This window comes from Pleurodeles waltl, chromosome 1_2, assembly GCF_031143425.1.
Source record: "Pleurodeles waltl isolate 20211129_DDA chromosome 1_2, aPleWal1.hap1.20221129, whole genome shotgun sequence".
Lineage (NCBI taxonomy): Eukaryota > Metazoa > Chordata > Amphibia > Caudata > Salamandridae > Pleurodeles > Pleurodeles waltl.
The window spans coordinates 788,159,947-788,175,046 of record NC_090437.1 but is presented as its reverse complement, the minus strand read 5'-3'; the positions used below and the strand labels follow the sequence as shown (position 1 = coordinate 788,175,046).

Sequence of the window (15,100 nt, the reverse complement as noted above, 5' to 3'; positions counted from 1 at the left end):
AAAAAAATTATGCTAATGTGGCACTAAGAAGCGGTTGGGCCTTGTAAATCTTGGCTTAGTCTTTTACTTTTATTCTCCATAAAACACATGCGATTTGTAACTGAGGAAATCACTTTCCTTACACTGCTAGAAAAATGAAAAAAGAAAAATGCTCTATCCCACATTCATCACACCAGTCATGCAATTTTAAAGTATATCTTTAAAATGCATAGATTGTTGGAAAAGGAACTGCAACTTTTAGGTATATGTTGACCACATTTGAACGTCCAACACACAGGGCTCCCCAATTTCTTTGACTTCACCATTTACTTGCGACTAAAGAATGCACAGCCACATGTTGCTTTTTCTGCAAGCATAAGTGCTACTTGAGACTAGAACATTTCTAAAAATGTGGAATACAAGAATCAGGGTCTGTGATATAGGTCCACGTATGCCACTTTTTGGTCATATAAGTGTATCAAATGTGTGCAATAAGTCCTGGATAATGCTATTGCGCATCTGCGACTAGTGCTCATTGGGAGGTAAGCACTGTGGCCATGCAAGAATCAATCTTCTTTTATGCTGAGTAGAATTCAACATATTGCTTGGGCTTGATAGATCCAAAATGATATTAAGTGCTCCCACCAAATACATGACTCTTTTCAGAGAAAGGTCTCAATTACCAAATAAAATGTATAAGTATGAACAACATACAAAGAACGTCTGCAATAGTCATTAAGTATACCAGATATCGAGGATGACATCGTTTTGATGTGTCTATTTAGAAAAGAGGAAAATTGGCAAGATTTAAAAAAAAACAGAGAGGAATCACTGTTATTAAAAAGTATTCACCTGGTTGTTGTAGGAGCCAGTATAATAACGTGCCTGAAGTTTGATGATAGGAAACAACGCTAATCAATGAGAGTCACCATCTCATAACCAGTGGTTCTGTGAAATCTGTTGAAAATTCAACACCCACAACAATCTTAGGGGTTGTGGGGAAGGAGTTAGGATTAATACCATTGTAATCCCCTATAAAGTGACTTTCATTATTTTAACCAAAATCTGAATAACTTAGATGTTGATTCAGACTTGGTTATCAACCCTCAGGTTTCAAATTTCTGGAGGAAGTGTTAGATCTGGAGTCGAGGCCAAGAGCAGAATCTCCTCAGTTGTAGGGAATTCTGGAGTGAATTCCACTGTTGATTATCACTCTTTCTACAAAAAGGGGAGGATTTTACATTTTCCACCCACCTCTAACTCAGGATCCAAGTATTATTAAAGTCTTTGGCCCATCAGTAACCGAAAATTCAAAAGTTACAGAAGGCATTGTTTTTGTCTGACTTTTTTGGTTGAAAATACCACTTCTATCAGAAATCAAATTAAACCCCGTCCTGTCGATCAGTTCGGAAAAGCCAGTGATTCAATCACAAAAAGAAAATAATAAGGGAATAAGTACTATCTGTATTTGTACTGAAAGTGCTTTGTTGACAGAAAATAGTTGGAAAGAAAGCTCTGCTGTACAACAGCATTTACTGAACTTGCCTGTTGACTATTGGGAAGGAAACCGACTGCATGTTTCTGGTTATCATTATTTTTTTTTAATGAAGGACTTTACACAGATTATTATAAAAGGTAGTAATAAAACTCACTTTTCCTACTCTGTTACTTACAGACAGTCCTAAATGTGTCGATTCCTTGCAAACAGTCTGACTTTCACGTTCCTTCACAACTATGTCTCACCTGTACACAGCTAATGCTCCAGTGAGTGCTTCACCCGTTTATTTTTTTATTTTCACCTTAAGGAGTTGCATAGCATGACATTTCAGTTTTGTACTTATGTTTAAATGTACTAATATTGAATGTGTGTCCTCAGTTTAACGCTTTCGATAGGGCTGATAGCTCAAAAATGCATTTATAGAGTTGTGCCCCATTGAAGTGTGTGTTTTCCAACTTCAAATATAATAAAAAGATAATGGCATATTTTGAGGACAACTATACACACAATTTGAACGTATCCGTTTCTTGACGGTGAAGTATATCAAGAAAATCAAGTTACAAGTGTCCCAATCTAACGGCCGATACTATTTGTGACGCAGATACTAAAGCCTAAAATACAAGAGACACAGTGGTGGCGTTTTCCTGTATCCACGCTGATTGTGCACAGTAGCACTCTGTAAAGTTGAATAACGGACTTCATTTAGTAAATGTATATCTTTTTAGGAGTTTATGTTCCAATGTGTGATGAAGATGGATACTACAAAGCGACGCAGTGTCACGAAAGTATGGGGCTCTGCTGGTGTGTTGACAGATATGGGAATGAACTGACGGGCTCAAGAACAAATGGAGCTGTGGACTGTGGTAAGTAGAGGCCTTCTGTTTAGGTGTGTTTTCATTGAACAGTGCACCTCTCCTAAACACGCCATGCTGGCTATTATCCAGTCTTTTACTTTCCTTTCAGCATGCAATGACTGGTCTTGTTTGAGACAAGCATCCTCCAACTTTTCGCAAACTCGAGGAGTCAGGCCCTAAGACACAAACAACATGCAGTTATAGGGTAACCTGACAGAGCGAGAAGTGGAAGCAAAATACCCTGAATCTGTTTCACTATGCCTCTCCATATAAGGCAACAACACCATTCCGTTCTTCCGTGAATGTGTGTATGTGGTATTTGTACAGTGCATACCTAGCCATAAGGCAGTGGGGTGCTGCACAGGGTCAAAGGCAAATATACAGTTTGCATGTGATTGGAGGAGTAGCTACATTCTGGGAGCAGATGTATACCAGTCTTTCATTTCTTTCCTAAATTGTAGCAGGTCTGGAAAAGTCAGAATGGATGTTGGTGTTGTAGTACCTTCCTTGGTGCTCAGATAGAGAAGACCTGTTTCCTGTTTTTTTGGCACTTCTTCAGCTTTAGGCTGATGATGTCCTGGCTGCGGGTGTGCTGAACTTGTCAACAAGTGAAAATTGTGAACTCATCAGCCAAATACATAGAATGCCAGGCATGACAGCTTTGTAAATGATGCCGCCTGTTTTGAAGGTGAGGCGGGCTGCCACAGGGAGCTAGTGGAGTTCTCTCAGGGTATGGGTTATGTTGCCATATTGCGTCAAGGCGCTCATGACACATGCTGTGAGAGGGATACATTGGGGAAACCTGTCCACTAATCAATGCTGGGCATGGCAACAGTGTGGATGAGATAGATATTCTGATAGCAATGGAGTAAACGTAGACCTCATTCTGATGTAAATGACGGAATGCTGTTTTTCAAACATTTCCTGGAGTGATAAATTATAGATCAAGGAGTACTCCTGGTGTGGTACCAAATTATCATTGGCAGATTATCGTTTTACATATAGGGTCAGATTTAAGAAAAGTGGTGCTGCATCCAATGCAGTGCTGCTTTTCTTGAGCCCCTTAGCGGCCCCTTAATGCCACCATGTGTGTGCCATATGAAAGATACAGAGCACTATGGTGTAGTTAGGGAACTAGCATCAAAATGTCTGCTACTAGTTTGCCACTTTGCAGGATTAGTGTCAAAAAGTTTGACAATAATCCTGCAAACCACATAGAGGCCCATTATAAATTATTGTGTACCTCCTTTTAATGCCTGCTCTATGCAAGCACTAAGAATGCGTAAAAAAAATGGTGCAAAGAAACCTTTTGCATTTCTTTGCCCCATTATTTTCAGCCCCCCCAACAAGGGAACGTCCCCTTGTCATACATAATGCCTGGCTCTGGCATATTGTGTTGCAAGCAGTTACAAAGTGGCACAATGCATGCATTGCGCCACTTTGCAAATCTGGCACAGCAATTTTGGCCTTGTTGGGCCACATTAGCATAGACAAATGATGTGGTAGGCCCTCCTAAATCTGGCCCATAGTGTCCTAACAACCGTTCTTTGTCTCTTTGGAGTCAGTAATAGAAAATCTGTACTGATGGAGGAAATGCTTTCGTAAGCAATATTTTAAGCACATTATTTACTAAGAAATGCCTCAATATAATATTCTGAGATAAAGCAATATTCCCAAAGTGTGATCATTTTTCAAGGGAACAGAAAGAGACTCGAATTTCTCAGGCCAAAATAAAAGTAAGAGAGGGATGGTAGACGGGTCTTTGGAGCAGGATTTCATTGTTGTCACCCTTAAGGTAGAGCCAGATATTCTACATTCAGAGGTGACCATATGCGATCAAATTAGGTAAAATGAAGAGGTTTTCAGATTCATCAGCATGCTCTAGATAGAACGGTGTATCATCAATTTAGATATGATAACTAATTTTGTAGATTTGTAAGATACACCAAGGGCAGTGCAAGTAAACAATATTTAATATTGATGACAATTAGGGTTGGGTGTATATAGGCATAGGCTCAGTTTTACTTGATAGATGGGTTTCTGAAGAACAACGTAAACTGGGTCACCGCCATTCCACTGATGGGGTCCAAAGTATACTGTCTATTTCTATGTAATGGTGTCCGGTGGTGTAAACAGCTCATTGGACCAATAAACCAATGACCCTGGTCTCAGCAGCTGAGTTGTTCAATACTGATATTTAAAAGAGTATTTTCCGTGCAATGACAGGGTCGGAAACCTGACTGTAAGTCAGTCACTTAGGAGGCCATTTGTCTTCATGCTGGAAACAATTAGCGGGTGATAACTGTTTCAAGGCCCTGTGCAGCACCATGTAGACCGAAGACCAGCCTGCAGTTAGAAAGATTATCTAGTTCTGCAGACCATTTCCCAGGGTAATGACTCCACGTTTGAGGTCCTCGGCGACTGCTCCACTGGAAAAAAATGATTCAATAGATAGGAATTTATAAATGTCACATCAGTGAGGTACATTTTGGTCAGTCTGGCATTTCATATATCTTAAGAAGGGGAAGATTTATTGAATAAGATCAGGGTAGTGCTGATCCATATTCAGAAACTGGAGCTAAGTTGCAGAGTGGGGTTGTACATGTTGTATACAGGAGAGTGAGGACCCAGCTTAGTGGTGTTCAACATTTGCATAATTTGCCTTTATGTAGTTACACACCATTTCATAGAAATTATGTGCAATTACGCAAAATTTGCATTTGCCACTGTAATTTAGTGAAGTGTCTGCAAGGATGCATTTTGTGCTAAAAATAGTGGGAAAAAACAAAAGCACTAGTAACAACAACAACTTATTTTCTGTCATTCACATTGTTCCTGTACAGTTGCAGTACATTTGTACAGCAAACCCTGCATTCGTCTGAAACTTACGGCAAACGGTGCATAGAACTTTTGCACAAGAGTAATGTAAAATCCGGAAACTTACGCCATCTATGCTAATAAAGCGGATGCAAGCATTTTAGCTTAGAACTATTAGCCCTCATCTTTTTCTACGCTAAACATAGATAGGAGGCTTCCCTAAATATCTACTGCGGAGGATGGCAAGTTAGGTATCAAATTTGGAGAAACCATCTCTTTATAGGTATCCCTTTGGCTGAGCCTATAGAATTCAAAGCTAGACTGCAAGTGCATATTCTTTGCTCTGGTACAAGCTAATTCGTAGACTCTGGAGTGTGCCCAGCAGGCGGTACGACCAGAAGGATGTTTTCTTCTATACAGACCTGGTTTGAGCGCTCTGCCTTCACATTTCACATTCGGATGTTATCAGTTTACCGTCTATTAGTCTTTAAAGAGCATTAACATCCAGACTATACAGGGTTTTAGTACATTTAGGTTCCAGGTGATTTTAAATGAAATGTGAACAGATGAGTCATAAGAGAATAAGCATTTAAAGGAGTAGTAAGTGGAAACTTTACACTGTGTTTTGTTTAATTCATGGTCAGAACAAACAAGCTGTGACTGTTCTACTAACAGGTTTGTGGATTATTGTTTATTATGCACGATGCAAGCTAAACTGCTGTTTTAAGGTCTAATTTTGAGTATGTGCTTTTGTTTACAATGGACATTTGTTTTAAAGGAATGTGGTTTCCAAACCCTGTTGTGTTTCATCAAAGGACCTTTAAGCTTTGTAATACGCTGATAAAAGACAATTGATACTGGAGCAAAACTGATTAAGAGAACTCTTTATTACAAAGATTAAGAATTATATCAATTGTGCAGTAAACACGAGCAGAGAGTCACTAACAAATCACTACTTTTAATACAATCATCAGAGTGCACAAGTTCTAGAAGATTGCTACTTTTATTGTTTATAACTATACTATTATGTTTATTATGATATGGTCATAAAGGAACAGTAACAAGCACCATGGAAATATTTAACTACTTTAGTGCCTGTGAGGAACGTTCAGGTCAAGCGTACTATCTTTGTAGTGCACTATAAGCGAATCGCTCAAGAGCACTAACTAGCACTAAAGTAAGGCCCCTATTTAAAGGAAAATGACGGAGCACAATGCTGCGCCGAAATTGGCAGCGCCGTGCTCTGTCATTTTCACAACGCAGGGATGTGCAGTATTTAATTGAATAGGGCGCACCCCTGTGTTGTCCCCTGTGCTGGGGCTAAATTGAGCTGCCTAGCGCCAACACAGGCATCCTTGCACCATCCTGCAAGGATGTCCACTCAGGGGTTTGATTGTTTGTGTGGGAAGGTGTCCCTTCCTGCACATAAACAAATGGTAATTTTGAAATGATTGTTTATGTGCAGGAAGGGACAACTTCTTGCACATAAACACTCAAGTCTGGCATTTTGCTCTTTCTGTGTGTGCTGCAGAATATGGCGCAGGGCATTGCACCACCACAGCGTCACAAAAATTGCTGCTCTGGTAGCGCCAGGGGCTCATAAATATGCCCCTAAATTCTTTCTAGTGCAAGTCAACAGAAGAATTTACTTTTTAAGTATATTGTGGGGTACGAGGAAAGAGTTTCCATCATGTCCCAACATTAATTTTTCTCATTCCCTATTATAAGCTAAATTTAATGGTCTATAGCCTCAATGAGGCGCTACACCACCTTCCTGTAATTTTCTAACATCAGTACCTCTGGGACGGTGTGCAACTGAATGCCCAGATAGCGCACTGGGTCCATGGTTCACTTCAAGGGGTACTCAAGCTGTACTGAGGCCATGGCAGCATTCAGGGGGAATAGCAGAGATTTTCTTTCCAGAATGCCCTCCAAAGAGAATAACCTCCATAAAGACCAGCAAGAGATTATGCTCAGGAAGTCGAACCTACAGGAGTGTATCATTAGCATGCACAGACACTGCCAGATTATAATGGGGTAAACGGATACCCCGATGAGCATGGTACTCCCTCAGCGCACAGTCCAGTGTCTCAGCAGCAAGCGCATACTGCAACGGAGACAAGGGAGAATTGTGGCGCATGCTTCTCAAATGTGTAGTGACTCTGACACCGAACCATTGACACAAATCTGCACCGTGGCGTCAGTATGGAGAACCTGGACCAGTTTTAGGGAAACATCTCGCACCCCAGCATGAAGCAATACAGTAAGCATGGATCCCTACTCAACAGAATCAAACCCCTTTCTGTGTCTGAGAAGATCGCCATAGTGTGAACATTAGGGTCAATAAGGGTGATAGCACCTAAATGAGTAACACGATTGTATAAGAGAGACCAGCCAGGTATGAAACCAGACTGCTCGGGACACACAATACCTGAGAGCAAAGGTGTTTATCAGTTAGCTAAAGCAATGGCAAATATTTTTGTGTCTGTATTTAAGAGCAAAAGTGGCCAATAGGATGAGAAGTGATCAGCTGGTTTGCAAAATTTGACTTAAAGGATCCACAAGCCCTCGAGTATCGTTGAGGGTAGCTACTCATCTCCCACCATCTCCTCAAAGAGCCTAATTAAATGTGGTACGAGTCTGTCCTGGTAGGCCTTATAGAAAGCCACTGTCAGCCCACCTGGCATGTCTTTCAATGCAGCAACAATTTCTGAGGAGCTGAGCAGTGCCATGAGTCACTCTCTGTGTGCCGCTGTCAGGAATTTCACTGTAGTATGGAATAACTAGTCAGTAATAGTCTGCTCTTCATTAGTGACCCTGGAGGTGTAAAGATCAGAATAGTAACGACGGAACCAATCCTTCACCTGATCCACTCCATGCAGATGCTCACCTTGTTCATCCTTAATGGTCAGGGCCTCGCTATCTTCATGGCTAGGTTGAATGAGTCATCTCAACGAAAACAAACATTCATATGAAACTCACTTATGAATAATATGTAATCAATCAGGATTTCCTGCTACTGAATTAATCAGAAAACAATACTCATATTGAGACAGTTGAACAGTCTGTCAATAATATATAGTGCCACCAGTATGTACACAAAAATACCTTCTTTTATTATTGTAAGTTATTGTAAAAAAAATTAAAAACTACTCCTGATTGGCAAGTCTTAACAGGATTAGCCAGGATGCTTTGATCAGGTGATAAGTGGCCTGCACAGAACAGAGGCGATCTGGTGGAGGGAGCACTGCAGCTGGAGGACTCAGGCCAGAAAGGGGGCTGGGTAAATGGAACTGGGCTTCAAAGAGAACAGGACAAAAAGGAATGCCAGTCAGACCTACCCCACAGACAGATAGCAAGCCGAGGAATGGTATTTGCAGATGGTCTGGAGGGGGAGGGTTGATGGGAATGAGCCACACTAGTAGGTTGGTTTAGCCAGGTCTTTCTCTGCTGGAGAGAAATCATCCATCTTGGATGTTAAAGTGCAGTGCTGTGTGGGACAAGAAAATGGCACACTTTGGAGCAAGCTGTCTTGCATTTGGGTAGCAACCTGCATCTTATTGGACGGGGTGCCCCATCTGCCTGTCCCCTAAGATGGTTGAATAAATATCTGGGAGCTGCATAGGTACTTAGATCTGCTGCCTGAAACCACCAAGAAAAGAAGGACTGCTGTGCTGGAACCCTGTTCTACAACCCAAAGGACTCTGTCTGTTGCACACTGGAACAACAGCCCTAAGGACTTTGCCTTGCGTCAAAAATGACTTGGGAGTGGAGTCCCTGAAAGCAACAGGTTAACAGAACTTGCCTTCACCAACTGTCATAAAAAGTCCCCAGCCTAGAGTGTGTCCATTGGACTGCTAAGGATTTGGCAAGGTGCATTGTGGGATTTGTAGTCCCAACTTCCAAGGACCATCTCAGAGCTTCTGCACCCTTGGACTTGTGTTTGGGAAATGTTGAACCCTCAAGAGAAACTTTTGGAAGAATTTCCAGAAGTTTGGAGCAAGTTTGGGAAGAAGCTCCACAAGATGACCGACCCGTCGACAAGAGTCAAGCCTCTGCCGACGAACCACGACCAAGCCTGAATTTCAGGTTTGTCCTGCTAAAGCTCTGGAGCTTTTCCCCATCAACGAGAATTCCAGGACTTGACAGGTGTTTGCAGAAACCCAAGCCAACTACATCGCATCAGATCCTGGCCTTACGAGTGGCCTCGCCCGACGACGAGAGAAAAACCTCCAGAAAAATCACCAAGTCAAAAGGTAAAACTTTGTTTGAGACCTCCCGCTCAGTGTATCTGATTAGGGCTCCAGAGCAGTCAGCCTCAAGTTGTAAATTGATCCCAGTCTAGTGTATCCAGATGTCCTCGGTTGGCGCTATTGATTTCTAAGCTCTAGAAAGGAAATTTTGTATTTAATCCTTAAAAATTCATATCTCCAGTTCCTTATATTGGATTTTTGAAATTTTTATATCATTTTTAAAGATAAAAATACTTCCTATTTTTAAAAATTGTTGTGGGATTTTTACTGTGTGCTGCATCTTACTTTTTTATTGTATTGGGGTATTTAATTGCGTTACATACCTGCCTCCTAAGTTAAGCCTGTCTGCTCGTTGCCAGGGGTTGAGCCAGTGTCTGATGTTTTGAGACCAGGACTAGACCCAACATTGGATTAGTGGACTTATTGCTGGTGGCTGGTGTGTACTTACCCCTACTACTAGCCAGCCTCCAACACATAGCATTGGTTGTAACATAGCAGCCATATATTCAAGCAGCACTGAAGACAATACAGCAATCAGTCTAGTCCCTCAATGGCTTGGGAGTACCCCAGCTCACCATCCTCCAACCTCGAGGATCGTCACCTTCCATATGTCCCTTCTTGCTGCTTGAGGAATTGTTGTAGAAGTTTCAGGTCAGTGAAGATCTTAGTTTTGCATTCCACAGTCACACTCAAGTAGCATAGTTCTTGAAATTTACCCTTTGGCTGGCAGGAACTGTCATCATGCCTCCTGCAGTAGCATCTGGAAAAATAGAAAGTTCTGTGCCCTTGTAGTGGAGTGTTTGCAGTTTCAGTGATCAGTGGAGTGCCGTACCCCGATCACAATAATTGAGCAATCTAGCAATAATCGGGTGAGGTCTAGACCCCAGCACTGGTCTGGGTGCCAGAGATTGATAGTCACACTCTACCACAAAGATGTCAAAAAAGGACTCTTGCCGACACAGCTCTATGAGGAGGTTTTCCACAAAGGTTTACATATTCCCAACATTGGTAGATTCCGCCAGAGTGGGCTTCTAAATCTTCCACTTTTGCTTGCAGTGTTAGTAGTTTCTTTTCAAGCTGCTTCTGGACACTCACAGCTGAGACCTGTTCATCCACAGCCTCTGAGACCTTTCCATCATGTTCAGGTGCTCCATGTGCTTGTCAACATGTTCTGACATTCTTTCCATGCGATACGTGAGGGCATCTATCTTCATGTCAACTTTGGTGAGGCTGTGCTGCAAAGCTGTTCAAATTTGGTGTTGCTCATCCCCCATTTGTTGCCTGGAGGTACAGGGTTCTATCTCAGGCAGACCGTACCTTCCATGTGTGGGCGAGGTTTTCCGCAGGTTGAGCTGAAGCTTCATTTGTGTCTTATCAGTTTGTGCATTGTGGCTGATGAGAGTGTGGGGGGTAGGCAATATCGCCTGCAGCGCTCCAAATTTAGACTCTTGCAGCATCGTTCACACAAGGGGAACATCTGCTCGGTGCAGGCCTTACCTGCAGTTGTCTGGTAGACCTCAAAGATGAAGCAGGCTTTTAGCCCAATGCAGGTAATTCAATGTATGTGGGCTCATGAAGCCATGTCTCTATACAAGAGCAAGGGGGCAGCCCAACTATACCGTCCAACAAACAGACTTCTCACATTGATCTTAGGGTAGAGGCAAATTCCAAAAGCAATGTTTTGGCCAGTGACCATGTGTAGTTGCTGGTCGGCAGGCCACAACAAACTGCACTGCTGCCACGCACCTACAGTGTGTGGCATTATGTCTTAGTAGACCCAATGCCATGCGACCATGTCGGGTGAGTATTAACTATCCCTGGGACCCCCGGATGCTCGCTCACCTTCTCTCCAGTGTCCAGGTGACAGGTCTCAGTGCAAGGCCAGCTCCGGTGCCAAGCTCACAAAGTGAGCTGGGAGTCACTCTGCTTCCACCGAAAGCAGTTCATACAGGCTGGTCCACCTCCAAAGATCAGTGTGTCGCTCGATCTTTGGTGCATCACAGCAGAGCAGTGGGGCTGCCCTCAGGCCTCAGGAGTCTCGAGCTATCCCAAAATCAACCTCCGGCTATTCGATCCTCTGCAGCAGGCCCGCAGCTATCATAGGGGAGCGGCCAGGTAGAAGTCTGCTGTCTTCTGGCACAGGGTCCTAAGCACTGTTTATCTGGGATTTTTTGGCAGCGGCGGGGCTAACAGGAATCACAGCATTCATAACAGGCAGTTAGGTAGCTTCATAGCTGCGATTGACGGAGGATCATGTAGGATGATATTTACAGATGAAGGAGCTCGCTCAAAGAGTGGCCACCTTTGGGCAAGAAAAGCTCCACCCCCCCCTTAGGGGAATAACTTTGCCCAAAAACACCAATCTAAACAGGAGACATACAGATGGAAAGGGAAGAATGTTTAATTTCCAGTGGTTCCTCTTCTTAATGTATCCCTGGAACACCCTTATAATTCCCTGGTATATGGTACCTAGGTACCCAGGGTGTTGGGGTTCCAGGAGATCCCTATGGGCTGCAGCATTTCTTTTGCCACCCATAGGGAGCTCAGACAATTCTTACACAGGACTGCCACTACAGCCTGAGTGAAATAACATCAACGTTATTACACAGCCATTTTACACTGCACTTAAGTAACTTATAAGTCATCTATATACCAAGGTTCCCCCACATAGTTCAGGGCAATTTCCCCAGACTTTGTGAGTGTGGGGACACCATTAAACACGTGCACTACATATAGGTCAATACCTATATGTAGCTTTACAATGGTAACTCCAAATATGGCCATGTAACATGTCTAAGATCATGGAATTGTCCCTGCATGCCAAATCTGGTATTGGGGTGCCGATCCCATGCATCCACGGGGCTCCAGCATGGACCCCGGGTACTGCCAAACCAACTCTCTGGGGCTTTCACTGCAGCTACCACTGCTGCCAACCCACAGACAGGCTTCTGCCCTCCTGGGGTCTGGGCAGCCCAAAGGATTTCCTCTGAGAGAGGGTGGTACACCCTCTCCCTTTGGAAATGGATGTTAAGGGTTGGGGAGGAGTAGCCTCCCCCAGCCTCTGGAAATGCTTTAAAGGGCACAAATGGTGCCCTCCTTGCATAAGCCAGTCTACACCGGTTCAGGAAACCGCCAGTCCCTGCTCTGGCATGAAACAGGACAAAGTAAAGGGGAGTGACCACTCCCATGTCCATCACCACCCCAGGGGAGGTGCCCAGAGCTCCTCCAGTGTGTCCCAGACCTCTGGCATCTTGAAACCAGAGGTGTGAGGGCCAATGGAGGCCTCTGAGTGGCCAGTGCCAGCAGGTGATGTCAGAGACCCCTCCTGATAGGTGCTTACCGAACTAGGTGGCCAATCCTCCTCTGAGGGCTATTTAGGGTCTCTCCTGTGGGCTTTTCCTCAGATAACAAATGCAAGAGCTCACCAGAGTTCCTCTGCATCTCTCTCTTTGACTTCTGCCAAGGATCGACCGCTGACTGCTCCAGGACGCCTGCAAAACTGCAACAAATTAGCAAGAAGACTATCAGCGACATTGTAGGGCCTAACCCTGCCGGCTTTATCAACTGTTTCCTGGTGGTGCATGCTCTGGGGGCCGTCTGCCTTCATCCTGCACTGGAAACCACAAAGAAATCTCCCATGGGTCGATGGAATCTTCCCCCTGCTAACCGGTCACCAAACTTCTGCTTCACCGGTCCTGTGGGTCCCCTCTCATCATGACGAGCATGGTCCTTGGAATACAGGAGCTGGATCCAAGTGACCCCGACAGTCCAGTGGTCCATCTGACCAAATTTGATGGAGGTAAGTCCTTGCCTCCCCATACCAGACAGTAATCCTGTGTACTGTGTGAATTGTAGCTGCTAGGGCTTCTGTGCACTTTTGCAAGGAATCCTTCATGCACAGCACAGCCCAGGTCCCCAGCACTCCGTCCTGCATTGCTCAACTCGCTGAGTTGACCACCGGCTTCATGTGGCCCTCCTTTTTAGTGTTGAGCTAACCGCCGTGCTCAGTTTTCTTGAACTCATGTTCAAGTTTTCCTGCAGGTGCTGCCTGCTTTTGCGTGGGCTCTCTGTGTTGCTGAGCCCCTCTGTCTCCTCCTCCAAGGGGCGATCTCCTGATACCTAGGGATCTTGATGAACCTACAAGCCCTATATATCCCCGCAACCAGAAGAGTCCATCACACATAACAGTATATTGATTTTAAAAAATCTGACATCGCAGAAAAAAGTTACAAAGTAAAACATGGAGAAAAATGGCTGTTTTTTTACCTCAATTTCAATATGTTTTTATTTTAGCTGTTATTTTCTGTAAGAAAATCTTGTAGGACCTACACAAATGACCCCTTGATGAATTCAGAAGTTTTTCTACTTTTCAGAAATGTTTAGCATTCTGGGATCCAGCATTGGTTTTACACCCATTCCTGTCACTAACTGGAAGGAGGCTGAAAGCACAAAAATATTAAAAATGGGATATGTCCCAGTAAAATGTCAAAATTGTCTGCCTGTTCCTGAAAGCTGGGAAGATGGTGATTTTAGCTCAGCAAATCCTTTGTTGATGCCATTTTCAGGGAAAAACCACAAGCCTTCTTTGGCAGACCATTTTTAAAAAACATATTTTCGCTGTATTTTGGCTAATTTCTTGGTCTCCTCCTGGGGAACCCACAAACTCTGTGCACCTTTCGAATCCCTAGGATATTGGAAAAAAAAGGACGCAAATTTGGCATGGATAGCTTATGTAGACAAAAAGTTATGAAGGCCTAAGTGCGAACTACCACAAGTAGCCAAAAAAGGACTCAGCACTGGGGGGAAAAAGGCCCAGCAGCTAAGGGGTTAATTGAAGCACCCTTTCATCTGCTGCAATGCGTATTGCACCTGGCAGGTATATAGAGCATTCAATTTCATTTTGGCCTGTTCGAGATTATGGTGGGCGGGGAAGGAGGGAGTTGCAGTATATTCACGAGTACACAACGGTATTCGGTCTTCAAAGGCTAGTTGACAAGAACATCTCTGAGCCTTGGCAATGACAGCGTCTCTCATGAGCTGTCCCCTTATCATTGCTTTTGCCACTGACCATAAGTTCTGCAGAGAGGAGACTGAACATTTATTGTTGGCCACGTAATTAGTGACATGGGAGCTGAGTTGTTTTTTCCCTTGTGGTCCATGTTAGCGCGAGGCGTTTAGACACCATGGTTTGCGGCCAGGGGTGGTTAAGTCCAAGTCCAGTGCTAATAGCACCGGGAAGTGGTGCGATAGTGCTGCCACCAATATCTGGTAGTCCTTGATCTGTGCGATCAGGTTATGAGTGACAAGGAAGTATTCTAGTCTAGATTGTGTACCATGGACCGGTGATACATAGGTGTACTCGCATTCAAGCGGATAGGAGAGACGCCAATGATCCACCAATCCCTGGTCCGAGCGTATGTCCCCAAAGAGGGCTCTGTCCGTATTGTTATGCACATCCAGACTGCCGTACGATTGAGCACTGCATTGCATGCCAGGTTCCAGTCGCCACCTAGAAGATATTGTGAGGCTCCAAACTCTGTTAAGAGGTGATTGAGAGAGAGGATGAAGATACGTTTGTTGCCCGTAGGAGCATATATAGATCCTCCCCAGATTGTATGTGTACCTAGTCTGAGTTTGGTAAGGACATACCGGCCTTCCATGTCATTCCATGTCTTAAGTACCTTGAATACAAGGACCAG

General features: G+C 43.8%; 1 protein-coding gene across 1 annotated transcript in view; it reads left to right on the top strand.

The window, feature by feature from the left end:
- SPOCK3 (SPARC (osteonectin), cwcv and kazal like domains proteoglycan 3) overlaps window positions 1-15,100 on the top strand; it is a 1,200,438-nt gene that overhangs the window by 1,149,935 nt on the left and 35,403 nt on the right. The window contains exon 9 of the mRNA XM_069243980.1: window positions 2,203-2,340. Within this exon, the coding sequence (XP_069100081.1) occupies window positions 2,203-2,340 (138 nt within the window). The remainder of the gene's footprint in view (window positions 1-2,202; window positions 2,341-15,100) is intronic.